The 16,303-nt window shown below is 44.7% G+C and overlaps 2 protein-coding genes across 3 annotated transcripts; one reads left to right on the forward strand and one right to left on the reverse strand.

The window, feature by feature from the left end:
- Positions 1-2,989: 2,989 nt before the first annotated feature.
- LOC120050313 (heterogeneous nuclear ribonucleoprotein K-like) lies at positions 2,990-12,515 on the reverse strand. Of its 2 annotated transcripts, none has more exons than XM_038996998.1 (17): positions 12,389-12,515; positions 11,177-11,244; positions 10,913-11,066; positions 10,437-10,534; positions 10,102-10,158; positions 9,090-9,133; positions 7,709-7,781; positions 7,428-7,541; positions 7,082-7,210; positions 6,624-6,961; positions 6,386-6,439; positions 6,055-6,100; positions 5,396-5,411; positions 4,945-4,977; positions 4,739-4,806; positions 4,183-4,352; positions 2,990-3,423 (listed from the first exon to the last, which is right to left on the reverse strand). In XM_038996998.1, the coding sequence occupies exons 3-17, from the start codon at positions 10,971-10,973 to the stop codon at positions 3,393-3,395; spliced, it is 1,332 nt and encodes a 443-aa protein (XP_038852926.1). In that variant the 5' UTR covers positions 10,974-11,066; positions 11,177-11,244; positions 12,389-12,515; the 3' UTR covers positions 2,990-3,392. The 2 variants fall into 2 exon arrangements, with proteins under 2 accessions (XP_038852926.1, XP_038852860.1); XM_038996932.1 differs by having other exon boundaries at positions 2,990-3,591.
- A 320-nt stretch (positions 12,516-12,835) lies between these two features.
- rmi1 (RMI1, RecQ mediated genome instability 1, homolog (S. cerevisiae)) lies at positions 12,836-15,772 on the forward strand. The gene is made up of 3 exons (XM_039001433.1): positions 12,836-13,259; positions 13,509-13,722; positions 13,808-15,772. The coding sequence occupies exons 2-3, from the start codon at positions 13,573-13,575 to the stop codon at positions 15,437-15,439; spliced, it is 1,782 nt and encodes a 593-aa protein (XP_038857361.1). The 5' UTR covers positions 12,836-13,259; positions 13,509-13,572; the 3' UTR covers positions 15,440-15,772.
- The last annotated feature ends 531 nt before the right edge of the window (positions 15,773-16,303 follow it).

Consider the following 16,303-nt stretch of genomic DNA (forward strand, 5'->3'; position numbering starts at 1 on the left):
AGGTCCTCACCAGACATCACCGGCAACAATGTCACCTATGAGCACAAACCCACTGCCGCTGGAACAGACAGGACTGGCAAAAAGTGCTCTTCACTGACGAGTCACGGTTTTGTCTCACGGTCGGATTCGCGTTTATCGTCGAAGGAATGAGTGTTACACCGAGGCCTGTAATCTGGAGCAAGATCGATTTGGAGGTGGAGGGTCCGTCATGGTCTGGGGCGGTGTCACAGCATCATCGGACTGAGCTTGTTGTCATTGCAGGCAATCTCGACACTGTGTTACAGGGAAGACATCCTCCTCCCTCATGTGGTACCCTTCCTGCAGGCTCATCCTGACAATGACACCAGCCATACTGCTCATTCTGTGCATGATTTCCTGCAAGACAGGAAAGTCAGTGTTCTGCCATGGCCAGCGAAGAACCCGGATCTCAATCCCATTGAGCATGTCTGGGACCTGTTGGATCGGAGGGTGAGGGCTAGGGCCATTGCCCCCAGAAATGTCCGGGGACTTGCAGGTGCCTTGGTGGAAGAGTGGGGTAACATCTCACAGAAATAACTGGCAAATCTGGTGAGGAGGAGATGCACTGCAGTACTTAATCCAGATACTGACTTTTGATTTTGACCCTCCCTTTGTTCAGGGACACATTATTCAATTTATACTAGTCGCATGTCTGTGGAACTTGTTCAGTTTGTGTCTCAGATGTTGAATCTTATGTTCATACAAATATTTACACATGTTAAGTTTGCTGAAAATAAACACAGTTGACAGTGAGAGGACGTTTCTTTTTTTGCTGAGTTTATGTATAGTACCAGTCAAAGGTTTGGACGCACCTACTCATTCCAGGGTTTTTATAAATGGTTACTATTTTCTACATTGTAGAATAATAGTGAAGACATAACTATGAAATAACACATGGAATCATGTAGTAACCAAGTGTTAAACAAATCAAAATACATTTTATATTTGAGATTCAAAACAGCCACCCAATGCCTTGACATCTTTGCACACTACTTGGCATTCTCTCAACCAGCTTCATGAGGTAGTCACCTGGAATGCATTTCAATTAACAGGTGTGCCTTGTTAAAAGTTCATTTGTGGAATTTCTTTCCTTAATGCGTTTGAGCCAATCAGTTGTGTTGTGACAAGGTAGGGGTGGTATACATAAGATAGCCCTATTTGGTAAAAGACCAAGTCTTATCCTGCAGAGGATAAGTTCATTAGAGTTACCAGAAATTGCAGCCCAAATAAATGCTTCACAGAGTTCAAGTATCAGACATCTCAACATCAACTGTTCAGAGGAGACCGCATGAAATCAGGCCTTCATGGTCTAATTGCTGCAAAGAAACCACTACCAAAGGACACCAATAAGAAGGAGACTTGCTTGGGCCAAGAAACACAAGCAATGGACATTAGACCGGTGGAAATCTGTCCTTTGGTCTGATGAGTCCAAATGTGATATTTTTGGTTCCAACCGCTGTCGCTTTGTAAAACACAGAGTAGGTGAACGGATGACTTCCGTGTGTGTGGTCCCCAACTGTGAAGCACGGAGGTGGTGGTGTGCTTTGCTGGTGACACCGTCTGTGATTTATATAGAATTCAAAGCACACAACCAGCATGGCTACCCCAGCATTCTGCAGCGATACACCATCCCATCTGGTTTGCGCTTAGTGAGACTATCATTGGTTTTTCAACAGGACAATGACTGAACACACCTCCAGGCTGTGTAGGGGCTATTTGACCAAGGAGCGTGATGGAGTGCTGCATCAGATGACCTGGGCTCCACAATCACCCGACCTCAACCCAATTGAGATGGTTTGGGATGAGTTGGACCACAGAGTGAAGGAAAAGCAGCCAACAAGTGCACAGCATATGTGGGAACTCTTTCAAGACTGTTGGAAAAGCATTCCAGGTGAAGCTGGTTGTGAAAGTGTGCAACGCTGTCATCAAGGCTAAGGGTGACTACTTAAAACTGTGTTAAAACATGTGGTCAATCAGAATGAGTTCTTCCCCACAGAAGGGTTTTATCACAGACCGAAATACCTCCACAGACGATCCCGGATGTGAAGTAGCCAGATGTTGAGGTCCTGGGCTGCCGTGGTTACACGTGGTTTGCGCCTGCGAGGCCGGTCGGATGTACTGCCCTATTCTCTAAATCAACGTTGGAGGCGGCTTATGGTAGAGAAATTAACATTCAATTCTCTGGCAACAGCTCTCTTGGACATTCCTGCAGTCCACATGCCAATTGCACACTACCTCACCACTTGAGACATCTGTGATATTGTGTTGCGTGACAAAATTGCACATTTTAGAGTGGCCTTTTATTCTCCCTAGTACATGGTGCACACGTGTAATGATCATGCTGTTTAATATGCCACACCTGTCAGGTGGATGTATTATCTTGACAAAGGAGAAATGCTCATTAACAGGGATGTAAACAAATGTGAACAACATTTGAGAGAAATAAGCTTTTTGTGTGGAGGGAAAGTGTCTTGTCTTTTATTTCAGCTAATGAAACATGGGACCAACATTTTACATGTTGCATTTATATTTTTGTTCAGTGTAGTTAACACCATCTGCTCTAATTTGCACACAAAAGTAATTGAAGAATATCTAAATGCATATTCCCATGAAACTGATATCAAATGACTGGCATGCAGATGCAGTTTGGAAATTTTGTGAAGAATTATAATTCACGATTGATGGTGATAGGCATCTTTAATTTCAAAATAGGCTAACTTGGTGTTTGAGGGTATTAACAATAATATAATTTTCTTGAGACAATGTGTGTGAGCATAGGCAGACATTGCAATTTGAGGATGTATTTTATGAATATTCTATAGGCTACCTCTGTCGGTACAAACTTTGACGGGAAAAAAAGTTTACAGCCAGGAAATGTAATGAATAATAAGGATACTTGTGTATTTATAATCCCCCACCCCACATGCATCCTGAAAATACATTTAATTAACTGAAAAACATAACCAAGAAGTTCAATTTCCTACATTTATTTTTTTTTAAATCATAAAATGTTCCTTACCACAACAAAAAAGAAAGCTTACATTCTGCACGTTGCACTGAGTGATAGTAAGGGGGTGGGTGAGAAACTCCAACACAGAGAGCACACACACACACACGGGACAGGCTTACTCTACTGACAAACACACCATAGAAATCAACCCATCCAAAAAAATAGATAATGTTCACTAGTCTGTCAGGAGACTCCAAATATTTAGACAAATGTGTTTTAAAAATACAGATACAAGAGATGGAGTAGAGAACTACACTCTAAAAATGCAGAACGTCTACATTAAGCACAGGAATGTTGCCCTTTAAAAAAAAATATTAAAAATGCCCACAAACCAGGGGATTTGCTTCAATCTGAGTCTCCTTGTTTAGAGGAACTGACCAGAGGACTGCTTCACACTGAAATATAAAGAGTAAAAAGAAAAAATAAGAGAATTCACAGGAGTCAATTAAGATAGATAGGAGGGGTTGGGGTGGGAGAGGGGGACGAGAGTCAGAGACAGAGCACAGGATGTGGGCGTAGTCTGAGGCAAGGGTTAGTCCTGGTGTCCGAGCAGGTGCAGTGCGCTGAGGGAAGAGGAGGGAGGGAGGCAGGGTTAGTCACCATGGCTACGATGCAGCGTTAGCATATTAGCATCTGCGCAATGAGACAGGCTGAGGGTTGCTGGGGAGACAGAAGAGGAGGAGCCTGTGCCGTTTGGCAGACTGTGATTTGTTGTCGATTCATCTAACTAAAAACAACAAAATCACTAGTCTTCCACACAGCAACAGGCAGGGAAGAGGTCCACTCCCTGCTTCACACTGAAACGGCTCTTAAGTCATAAAAATCACAATTCACCAATCATATTCTTCAAAAACCAGACATTACCAACGAAAATATTGATCTCCAGTTTCATATCAATATAATAATAGTTATACAAGAATTCTGTACAATCAGTTTAATACACAGACATTTCCCAAGGGGAAGCTCAAACTACCTGCACATTGCATGAGAGGAAAGTGGTTAGTCACCATCAGCAGACAGAGAAATAAAATAAAAGGGTAAAAAAATATGTACATCTATAGACATATTTTGAGATCAAAAAGTGTGTTAAAAACAGGGAGTGTTTAGAAAGGCAGACATGATCTCTATTCACTCAGAGGGCATCCAGAACTTGCCTATTCTGCAATAGGTACTGAGCGTTTTGGATCTGGTCCTGCGTGCCACTGATGGTGATGATGCGGTCTTCTGAACCCTCCAGTGGTTCGTCGATCTTAATGGAGGCGCCAGACTCATGCCGGATCTGCTTGATCCTCTGGCCTCCCTTACCGATGATGGAGCCGGCCAGCTGGAGAGAACAACTCCACAGTCAACAGAACGTGATGCACAAGAAAAGTGTGAAAATATGTGTGAGAGAATGTGGGTGTTGTGTTGCATTAGGGTTTCATAGGCCATGGTGGATGAGACAGACCGAGTCATTACTCTATGTCATTTGTCAAACTCATTCCACAGGGGTCCAAGAGTCTGCAGGCGTTCGCTCCGCCCTTGTACTTGACTGATGAGTTAGTCACTAATTAGTAAGGAACTCCCCTCACTTGGTTGTCTAAGGCTTAATTTAAAGGAAAAAACAAAAACCCGAAGACACTAGGCCCTCCATGGAATGAGTTTGACACCCCTGCTGTATGTGGACAGAGTATGTGAGGTAAAGAGTCATCCCTCTGGTTATACACTCACGTCTTTGGGGATCGTCACTTGTGTGGTGATGACTGGCCCTCCCATATCATTATAAGAACCGCGTCCACCTAACACAGACAAGTAGAGATCAGAGAAAAAGCTTGAGTAAGTGCAGAGGTTCTATTAACAGAACCGGAACATATTTAATGATACCATGAGCTAACAACATTGAATACCAGGCTGCCGAGACGCGTTTCTATACTCACCAGACTGATAGGAGTTCCAGGACGAGCTGTTATCTGTTTGAAAGGAGAGAGACCGAGAAAATAGATCTACACTTAGGGAAATTGGCCTTACAGGTTGAAGTTTATTAGAAAATATGCTTAAATCTACACATCCACAGCAGACTGGTACCATAAACAAATAAGTATTTACCAACCTGATACACAGAGTAGACCAACACATTTTAAAGACGATATCCCATAAAACATAGCTGAAGTAAAATGATAGTAGACTAGAAGCCCTGATGTAAAACAACATGCTCAAGACTTGAGTCAGTGTAATAGTAGCCTTATAGAGTAAACCAGTTGAAATCAGGTTCTAGAACATACACTGGAGAACCACTAGCCTTTGATGTGCCACTGGAGACAGCAATGACAAACAGAACTCAGACTGGCCTTCTAGACAGAACCCCATAGGAAGAACAGAACAACTCACCATATCCACCCCCACCCTGCAGAAAGACAGAAAAGAGAGGGTGAGCAAGGTTAAACCCACATCACAGATTTCCTTCTGATCTGTTGTATACACATGGATGCATGCAATCCCGGCCTTGCATGGTCAGGATCGAGTTGCCCAGCTTGTCCAAAAGCCCCTATTTGATACTGTAGAACCCTCCCCCTGCTTGCAACTCTAATCAGCCACTCACTCCACAGCTTTCACCTGCTATTCAGAGGCTCCTCAGTCACCAGGGCAACAAGCGATTCAAATAATCAGTTGCCGAGCAACCGGAGGCAGTTTCTGCTAGCTTTCAAAGAGAGCCCACTCATCTGACAAAGCATTATTAACACCTAGCAACCACAGCATAGTCCGACCCCCCCACGATTGAGTAGATGGTAGTGGTTATGGTGGTATGGGTAATTATAACTGTGGGTAAGTTACCCATTACCTGTGTTTATGTACGGTTTACTGTGGTAAACTCATGTTTATTACATTTCATGTTAGTGGTAAATGTATTGCGTGGTTAGCTGTGGTCATTATCAGGCAATTGCAATCATTGTCTAGGAAAGACCTACAGCCCTTTCAGTCTATGATGATGCTTTCAGCCAATAAATGCCAAGAGGACTGCTGCATGCATCTAGTCATGTGTCACTAACCATGTTATCACCATAGCGATCTCCTGGTCTCCCTCGCCTGTCACTGCTGAGAGAAAATGCAAGTCTGACTTGAGGAAAATATTGGCAAGTCAGAGAGTGCTTTTCAGCAGATCTCTGATCCAAGTCAAACACAGACAGAGAAAAACACAGCATTCACACAAAAGTAAGAGGTGATGACAGACTGATGGCAGAGCAGAGACACTGATGAGACCAGTAAATCAGAGGACCAGTCTCAGGCAAGACTGGCTGCCTGAGCACAGTGCTGACTGGCTGCCTGACCACAGTGCTGACTGGCTGACTCCAAACCAGGGGATTCTGCAGAAGTACTTACTTTTGTCTGTCATCTGCACTGCCCCGATAGGAATCATAGGAGTAATGGTCATCTCTGTAAACAACGTGGAAATGGAACACACACATGAGCCCACACACACACTATGAATGAAATACATACTTAAATGGGATCATATATCTGCTGAACCTTTAAGAGCAAACCGATGTAAACAAAGCAAAATGGATTGCAAGAGATTTGGAGAAAGAGATGGCAATGGGCGATGGTGTAGCTCTCTTACCCTCCTCTATGTGGTGGGGCCAGCGGCAGGTTGCGGCCACGGCTCCCTCCCCTTCCCCCTCTTCCTGGGTGGGGTGGCGGGGGTCCACGGCGGGGGCTCATCTCCTCATAGTCCCTGCGGGCGGGGGGCATGGGCCCACCTCGACCACCTCGCCCAGAGGGCATCCGGTCAAACCCTCCGCCACCACGTCCGCCTCGCATGTGGAAGCCCCCCATGGGGCGCCGTCCACCACCACCAACACCCCCGCGCTCCTCAAACATCACGGTGAAGCCACCGTAGTCATATGTCTCGTCGTAGAAGTTAGGGTCGTAGGGCTGGGTGCGCCCTTTTATGGGAGCCTGAGGGGGACAGGATCACACAATTTCTACAGTTGACTGGCTGTGGTTTTTACACTGGTATGTTAAGCAGCTCAGTCAATGGTTCGATAAGAGAACCAACAGTTTGATCAGAACACCAACCTCAGCGATGAGATCCAGCATGATCTTGATGCACTCGACGACACGCTCAGACTTGCCGCTGACCAGAACCACGCGGTCTGTGGACTGGGGACAGCACTCCTGGAACAGCTTGATGTTGGTCTGGGTGTTCTGCAATGGTCAAAGTAAACACTGGTCAAATAAGACAAAGCAATGCCATTGGTCTGAGAAGAACCCACAGAAAAACATGGAATCAGGGTCACCTGCAGTAAGCTCAAAGGAAAATGTGCATTCTTATGGGACAGGTTTATCTCACTGGTTTTAAGATGTCCTCCCATTTTTTTAGCTACTGAACATGACCCAGGTGAGAAGTTCGGTGTAACTGTACCTCTCGCAGCTCTTTGATCTTGGCTCCCTTCACGCCAATGATGCTGCCTGCCAGGCTCTGGTGGATCAGCAGCCTCAGCTCACAGTCAAAGTCCATCCCATTGTACTGTTGGTACTAAGGAGGATTGGGGGCAATCAGAGAAAAGGACTTTAGCATCACCATATTCAGATCGGTGCATTTGATATTTATATGTTATCAACAAACTCAATGTCTAGCTGTACCATAGGACTATCATTGAAAATGGTAGGCAGCCATTAGGCTCATCTCCAACCCAGGCTCACCTCCTCCAGAGTAGGGATGATCTTGAGCAGGATGTCTCCAACGGTCTCGATTTCCGCACCGATGCTCAGAATTCTTTAGAGACACCAATCACAGTGCAGGACATCCCCAGGAGGACCAATCAAATGGTGACGAGGGGCATAGAAGAAACAAACAGTATTTCAAAGCCGAGGTCAACTCTCCCTCAGCAAAACCTCCAACCATACCGTCTAATAACGAATTAAAAACCCATTCCCTCCCACCCCCGCTGTGGGGGGTTAACCAGGTAGCACTCCCATTGAAATAGATTTACTAGAATGAGCATTCCCATTCAAGTCAATGTTCTGTGAAGTGTACCAACGGCCATATCTAGTATTTATATTTCCATGTGCACCCTCCAAAATCACAACTGAGGAATAGAAACGGACAGAGCAAAACCCATTGATATCTATATAACGTAGCAGCAGATACCCATACATAGACAAATAAAGACTGAAAAAAAGTAACTCCCTTCAAAGTGTCTGACAAAGAAGAGGAACCAAAAAAATAAACAGGTAAAAGGAACCCAAAGAAAGCAAGTGTGTTTTAGTGACCGCTGGAAGAGGGAGGGGGAGGAAAGGTTGGTGGGTGGTTTGCACCGATGGGGCCTGCTGCCAGCGCACTAAAGGAACTGTACTGTGGCTCAACATGGGGGAGAAAAAAAAGAAAAGAACAAAAGGTCAATAAAAAAAACAACAACATGACAGTAGTAGCCGAAGCCAACAAAAAAAACACCAAACTATGGAACCGTTTAAAGTTAACTTAAAGATGGGTGAGAGTTGGCAGGGCAACAGAGAGTTATGCTCCCCACTATTGGACAGAAGGATGTTGAGGGAAGGCAAGGGCATGGGCCACAGCCATGAGGTGACAAATAAGTTCATGTTCAACAGTTTCAACAATGGCAAAGATAATATGAAGAGTAAAGACAAGAAAAAGACATACAACACTTGAACACTAGCTGCTCTATGGCAGAACATTCTTTACAGTAATTACAGTGGTCAAACCGCCCACAAAAATTAAAGAGGGAACAAGAGGATATGGGGGGAATGTGAGAAACTAAAACAGACCAGCACACCGATTCTGAGAAGGAGGGAGGTGAGGAACGTGGAAGGGAAAGATACTGTCACTGAAATAAAATATAGAATGTTGAAATACGGTCATTAGAACAGAGGCAGGTTTAAAGTATTTGTTGAAACCCTCACTAAAAACAGAGGCTTATAATGCTGTCACTGAACAAATGGAGGAAAGTTTACATGTTTGTCACAGGAACAGAGGCAGATTTTGATATTGTCACTAGAACAGAGGCAGGTTTGTTTGTTTATTTCCTGTAGTCAGGTAGTGAGAGGGAGGAGCTTAGGGACATACCGCTCAGGCCCACTGCTGTCTGGGACTGACACACTGGCATTGAACTGCAAGGGCCGTGGGCGTGGCATGGGCAGGGGCCATTCGAGCACACAGATGTCAATCAAGTAAGGCGCCCATTTAAGGAGGGGCACGATTATGGGCAGGGCCAACCAGGGTGTCAGGTGGGCGGGCGCAGGAGGGGCGATCCAGAACATGGGCAACAGAGGAAGTGGGCAAAAATAAACAAAAATAAAAAACAGGAGAGGGAAGAGGGAGGGGGAAGAGGAATACATTTTAATACAGGCTAATATTCTTCATTGTGATTTCATTCTCTGAGATTTTTTTGTTTTAAGAGTGCAGAAGTGGATATAGAAAAGGAGAAGACAAAGGTATTGAGGTAGAGAGAAAGACCGGTAGAATGAACGAGAAGAAAAGGAGGGGGAGATGTAGAGAGGAAGGTGAGAGAGCGATAGTGGTAGAGGAGAGGGAGAAGAGTGGAGAGTAGAGAAAGAGAGAGGTAATGACATTAAATTAGTTGAGAATTGGCCAGGTTGTTTATATACAAGACATTTCCTATAGAATGATGAATTGGCTTTGGGTGCTATAACAGCTCTACCCTAAAATACACTGGGCCCACTCAAGTATTAATGAGTCTTAGCGGTGCTGATGCCTGGTAGTAACATCACTATTCATTAAACAAAAAAAGGCCAGCTGTTTCATATCAATTTGCGGGCGCCATTTGATTACAATGACATTACACTTTGGAGGGAATATACCATAACCGGTGTAAATCAGGTCTCAATACACATATCCCTGCATTAACCGTTACCCCAAAACAGCATAGCTTTACTTCCCCAACCACAGTTAACAGACCCATTTTCTTAAGGCCAAACTACCAAATGTAAAATGCCTCAACTTTCACATATAAAGTATTAAAATCATACATTCCCAAAGTACATCCCAGTATAAGGGGGTGGGTACTGTTAATATAACCCGCGCTTACCCCAATAAGAAAAGGTGTAAATGTACTCACGTCTGTGCGCAGGGATTTTATGTTTTTACCACCCTTCCCAATCACGGCTCCTGCATTCTGAAGCAAAAATAGAGAAGTCAGATGATATCAAACTTATTGTGATACAACATAAAAATTAAAAAAAACTCAAGACATCTGCAAACTACATAATTGAAAACGGATCTTGACGCCATTAAATCGGACAATGAACCACAGGGGGTAGAAAAATGTAAACGTTAAACTCCCAGATCTGGTCAAACAAAGGTTCAATAGAAGATTGGGGAGGAAAGAAGACAGGCTACATTGCAGGAAATGCCATGAGGAGATTGTGAATGAGGAACAGAAAGCGGACTGACTTTGCTTTGCAGGAGTATGCGGAGCTCCACCATGTCCTCTGTATTTCTGGAGCGCTTATAGGACTGCTCCTCATCAGCGTCCTCCGCAGGACGCTTACCTGAGAAGGAAAAATACTGAGTTTAATTTCCCCACATACACAGGTTCTCTAGTTCTGCATTCAATTGATGTAAAAACAATACACACGTAATACTAATTTCCCACTCATTGTACTTGCATGGTAAAACTGTATAGATTTAATAGACATGGTTTCTTCACTACACACATCTGCTCTGAACTTTTTTTGGCACATATCTGGCAGCTACAATTTAGGAACTGAAACGCTTATATTTTAGACCATTGATAAATAAGTAATGAATACAGGAGAGGACATAGACGGTGCACCATACATATTACATTATTTAAAATAACTATACTGTTCATATTCATTTGATATACTAGTAACATATAATTAATACATGGAGGGATTATAACTCACCGTTGGTTTCTGTGTTGCTGAATGAGGTATCTTCTTCTTGTTGTTCAATTTCTGTCTCCATTGTCAGTTAACACCGGGCAGGGTAGGCCAGGCACCTCGGTCCTGGGAGCAGGTAAGAGTGGGGAGAAAGGAGAGGGCTCCTCGGTCTGACTGGCTGTGGGGGGACATGGTCGATGTAACTTGATGAGTGTGAGATTTTGAGTTTTCAGAACTGACGAAACAGTCAGTATGGCAGATGAGACTAGCCTGGTAACCAACACTTACCGCTATTTATTGCGAGAAGATGGGCGTGTTATGGGCGGAACGTAACAAGTCTCAGAGCCGCTGCTAACCTATTGAGAAAAAGCTTAGGTTGATTAACGTTAGCTAGTGCCATAAAAAACCGTGCCCAAGAATAATCTTACATGACACTGATACGATTACAAAACTGTAATAAATGCGGATTAAGGTTGGGTAATGACACATTTCATAAAATAAAACAGCAGATGTGATGGAGGTGTAGCATCTGGAACAGCATTGATTCAAATGAATGCGTGAGTTGAGCTCTTTACAATTCTGGAAATAAAAATGTAACCTTTAAAAAAAATTGCCATATTTAACTAGACACGTCAGTTAAGAACAAATTCTTATTTACAATTACGGCCTACACAGAGGAGAACAGATGACAATTTACGTTACTTAACTGATCATACTGATGTGGAATTAATTGATACACATGAACATTTAATTTATGTATCTAACTTCAATCGCATGAATGAAGTTTCAATGCCGTTGCATTTGACAATATATTCGACCTGGCACAATGTCGAAACCTGAGTCTGGACAACTGAGAATGTCAATGCAGAGGGCTCGTCTCAGAACCATCTCGCACCGAGAATTATCTTAGCTACACTGGACACATGTTTAGCTAACTACGGTAAAAGTATGCGTTTCATCCGGCATTCCGTTTAGATTAATGATGTGCGCATAACGTTTGAGAACCCAACCATGTGGGTAGCTCTCTAGGCTAGACGAGAAAATGTGCACGCTAGCTAGGTGAGTAAGAACAAACTAGCATCCATCTTGGGAAGCCAGTAAGTGCATTCAGTTGGCTAGCTAACGTTAGCTTCTGTTGTTTAACTAGCTAGCCGTTGGGCTGCTAATATTATGTAGGTAGCTAGTTTAGTAGTTATGGGCATGAAAAAACAATGTATAACTTTTAATAAACCTATGACATCAATATCTACAATTGACGTTTAATATTCTAAATGTAGCCGTGTAAACTAGCTAGCTATGATGAAAACAGCTAGCTACAGTAACTTGCTAACGTTACACCGGATACAATAATTAGCTAACATTTGCTAGCTAGCCATGCATGGCTGGCATTACTTTGGTTATGTAGTTACGCAAATGATTTTGCTCATACCATCGCATTAACATGTAATCAAATGTAATGTATTTGTTACAGAGCTAAATAGAAATGTGTGTAAAACAGACCTGCGCTACACCTTGTATTGCTACTCGTTTTCGACCCTTCTCACCCTGACGAAGAACGCAAGCACAAAAATGGCTCTGAAAAAGTGCACTAAAGAAAGATGTAGCCGCTTCGATTGAATTGTAAATAAAGAGCAAGCATTGGACAGCTCGTATGCCATTCACAGGATGGAGGCGTGTCTCAAACAATGTTGTCGCTCATTCTTCCGTGGTCCTTGCTGTAAGGGATCCTTGGGACGTCCATACCCCCCAATTGAAGTTGTAACGTAAATTAGGAAATTGGGCTAGGTAGGGTTTAGGATAAGGACGTCCCAAGGATATCGGATTGCAGTGATGATACCTTCCGGTTTTCACTACCACAGCCACAAAGTCAAAATTGGCTATCGTACAAATGTATGAAAACAAAAATGTGCTTTTTGGTCATACTTTAAAGTTAGAGTTAGGCATAAGGTTAGCAGTTTGGTTAGTGTTAAGGTTGGAGTTAGGTTTCAAATCTGATTTAAGAAGAACATTTTACAAATAGGCGGGGTTTATGACTTTGTGTCTGTGGTAACTAGGGATGTGGTAACTCATTCTTCCGTACCTAGATAGTTTGGTTGATATGTAGCAGGCTTCGCGTTCAGTCTTGCTCATAATACTTACTAGTTATGTTCATATAGGGATGTATCTTGCTAATTCTATCATAGTTCTAAAATGTAGATATCACACCTTTAGTATGCTTCGCGAAATGTCAAAAAAAGTATTATGGGAGCTTGCCTAAGCTCCTCACAAACATTTTCACTCTATTCTGCCTCCACATTTTTGGCGCCTTGGCGATTCGCCCAACGAAAAGCAGCTGTACTAGTCTTCTCGTACAGAAAGACTAAAAACCATTGTAAGTAAATGAAGGTTTCTCTTTTTTTTAAGTGACTTCTGTCACTGTTTGATATTAAGTTATTTCTCTGACTGATTTTCTTGCTTTCCCATACATGCATGAACACTAGCTTTCCCATACATGCATGAACACTAGCACGTTCCATTCCCATTGAAAACAACCGTCCCGTTCTTATTATACTTCAGTACACAGATTGTCATCTGCATGGCCAGTGAGTCTGTTCTCACTCTGTCCTCTGGCACTTTGTAGGCCTATGAGACATTGCCTGGAGGTTCTGGTCAACTGTTAAGTGGCACCACCTGACAGAGAGGGGATGAGCCCTCAGGATGTGCTAGCAACCCAGACCTGGCTCCAGTCCTCTTGGCAGGTCCAGGTGCCTTTCGCCTGGCTAGAGGCATGTGTGGAGTGGCTGCAGCAGGAAGGAGGTGGAGCCCCCCTGCCTCAACACCAGCTTAATCAGCAGGTACTATTTCATTAACCATTTTTCTCAACTCCGGTACAAATGAATTGAAGCTCTTTACACAAATTTAACATTTGTGTCATTGCAGGTCCTGGATCAGTGGCTGCTGACTGACCTACGTGACCTGGCCCACTCTGTGCTCCCTGCAGGGCTATCTCAGGCCCAGAAGTCGGAGCTCAGCGGCAGCTTCTGCGTGCAGCTGGACTCCCTACTGGACATTAGCCAGCCTGCCTATGGCCAGCTTCAGGGCTGGAGGGGCACTGACTGCACCAACGAGGCTGTGTCAGCCATCACCCAGGCCACCCAGCGGACCTGGGAGGCCAAACCCACACGCATGCTGCTGCTGCAGCTCACTGATGGTGTGCAGACCCTGGAGGCCATGGAGTACCAGCCCATCCCTGCACTCAGCACCACCCTCAAGCCAGGAGTCAAACTGCAGCTGCAGGGCCAAATAACCTGCCGGCTAGGGGTGCTACTGCTGAAGCCAGGCAACGTAAAGGTGCTGGGAGGGGAGGTGGAGGAGCTGGGTGAGAGGCACTCTCAAGGGAAGGTGCTATGCAGGGCTCTGGGACTGCCTGAGGTGGAGCTACAGGGTCTGGCTGAGCAGCCAGAGGTCCCACAACCAGTTAACCAGCAGGCTGACAACCAGGAATCAGACGACCTGGAGCTGCTGGCCAACCTGGAGACCCAGGAGAGGCAGGTGGGGTGGAGTGTGGAACCCAGCCTGGAGAGTGGCTACAGGACCCGCAGTGAGGAATCCTCTGCCTCTTACAGAAATGCCTCGTTGCAGAGTCGGCTCATTGAAAGCCTTGCAGATTCTCTACTCGTAAGCTCTTCACCCCATGAGGTCCTGGAACTGGACAATTTGGACATCCCAGATGAGGACTTTGATGACCTTCCCCTGGATGAGCTTGATGGTATGATTTTCCAGGAGAGCCCAATCCAACTGACAAACAGGAGGGATAATCAAAGAGACAACCTGAGGAGAAGGCAGGAAGAAGTATCTAACCACAACGCTCCACCATTAGATGACATGAGAAACGAAAGCCATTTTGACTCCCTTGATGAGAGGGATGGTCCTGTTTTGGACGAGGACATGAACTGCTTCTTCCCACCAGAGCCAAAAGCTCCTAGACATGAGCAAAGACGAGATAGTACATGTGTCAGAGAACTGGGAACAGGCCAGCCCTCTGTGGCAGGAGCAGAGAGGCTCTCAACCAAAATCCCAGAGAGTGCGGTGACTGTGACGCTCGATTCATCCCCGTTTACGTACCTGTGTTTGCTGCAACAGGTTGCTGCGGGCACCTCGGGCCTGCTGGAGTGCGTGAGTGAGGTGTGTGTGAAAGCCTTCATCGTCACCCTGCAAGGGAACCTCAAATGCAGTAAGGGGGAGTGGCGGGTCAGCGCCTCCATCTCTGATGGAACTGGTTACATGGACGTTCACCTCTCAGACCAGGTTCTGACGGGCCTGCTGGGGTTCTCAGCGGCTGAGAAGTCGAAGTTAGACCCAGCCCGGAAGGACGCAGGGATGAAGGCGTGTCAGCAGGGCCTGGTGGACATGTGTTGCGTGATGACTCTGAGGTTGGACCCCGCCGGTGGGAAGGCTGTGGTCCTCAAGGCTGATGCAGTCACAGAGGAGGACTTCCGAGCCCTGGAGGAGCGAGTGAAAGGCAGGCGTGGGCAGGAGGACTCTGGGACATGGACCAGTGAAGGCTGCTGAGGGGAGGACAGCTCATAATAATGGCTGGAATGGAGTGAATGAAATGGCATCGAACGTATGGAAGCCATGTGTTTGATGTATTTGATACCATTCCACTCCAGCGATTACCATGAGACCGTCCTCCCCAATTAAGGTGCCACCAACCTTCTGTGATGTGGACTATGGAGGACTGCTTTGGGGAATTCTGGGTTGTGATGACTGCCTTGGATGTATGTGGATTTCCAGCTCTCTGGCCCTGGTCCACTGTTGTAAAACTTCATTCATGCAGCCATCAGGCTACTCTTGAACACTTTTGAATGTTCAAGGGCAACAATGTTAATAAATATAAATTATTCTTAAAATAGCTTTTTTGTGTGTTTTGAATGTGAAGGAACACAAGCTTATTACAGTACTAAAATACAGTATTTTTAAGAAGTTAGCCTTCAGTATTTGATAGTAGGTATGCAACTGTGTAGATGTCTCTCACTGATGGTTGATTAGATTAACTGTTGCTAATGTATGACAGTTTTATTTTGATGGATAAATCCTATTTTAATGTTTTTCTCTATCCTCTGTACTCTTAGAATTACTTTTCACCATCCCTGCTTTTGCTACAGGTCAGTCCATGTAGTTTACTACACAATGACACATTTTCGGTCATATACCTCGGTTAGTCTTTGAGTTGTAGAGTGGTGCTCAGGCCATGGGCAATTCGCTCTGTTTCCCCGTAAAGAGACTGAGTAATAGTCGGCCTTGGCTCATTGCTATTCTGTGTTGTGCACACGCATCCAGAGCTTTCGTCTGATTTCATTCAGCCCTAACCAAAATTAGTAGCCTGCGTTGCATGTCATTAGCTTGTTATGCGTTAATGACGGCCCACCGTGA

Source organism: Salvelinus namaycush, chromosome 1 (genome assembly GCF_016432855.1).
Source record: "Salvelinus namaycush isolate Seneca chromosome 1, SaNama_1.0, whole genome shotgun sequence".
NCBI classification, from domain to species: Eukaryota; Metazoa; Chordata; class Actinopteri; order Salmoniformes; family Salmonidae; genus Salvelinus; species Salvelinus namaycush.

What these genes read in the sequence shown, in the direction of transcription:
- LOC120050313 (XM_038996998.1), bottom strand. Translation starts at nt 10,973, where the DNA reads ATGGAGACAGAAATTGAACAACAAGAAGAAGATACCTCATTCAGCAAC. An exon ending in TCATCCCTACTCTGGAGGAG is followed by an intron (nt 7,542 to 7,708) that starts GTGAGCCTGGGT and finishes AATCCTCCTTAG; the next exon opens with TACCAACAGTACAATGGGAT. An exon ending in AGATCAAAGAGCTGCGAGAG is followed by an intron (nt 7,211 to 7,427) that starts GTACAGTTACAC and finishes TGACCATTGCAG; the next exon opens with AACACCCAGACCAACATCAA.
- rmi1 (XM_039001433.1), top strand. Translation starts at nt 13,573, where the DNA reads ATGAGCCCTCAGGATGTGCTAGCAACCCAGACCTGGCTCCAGTCCTCT. An exon ending in AACACCAGCTTAATCAGCAG is followed by an intron (nt 13,723 to 13,807) that starts GTACTATTTCAT and finishes GTGTCATTGCAG; the next exon opens with GTCCTGGATCAGTGGCTGCT.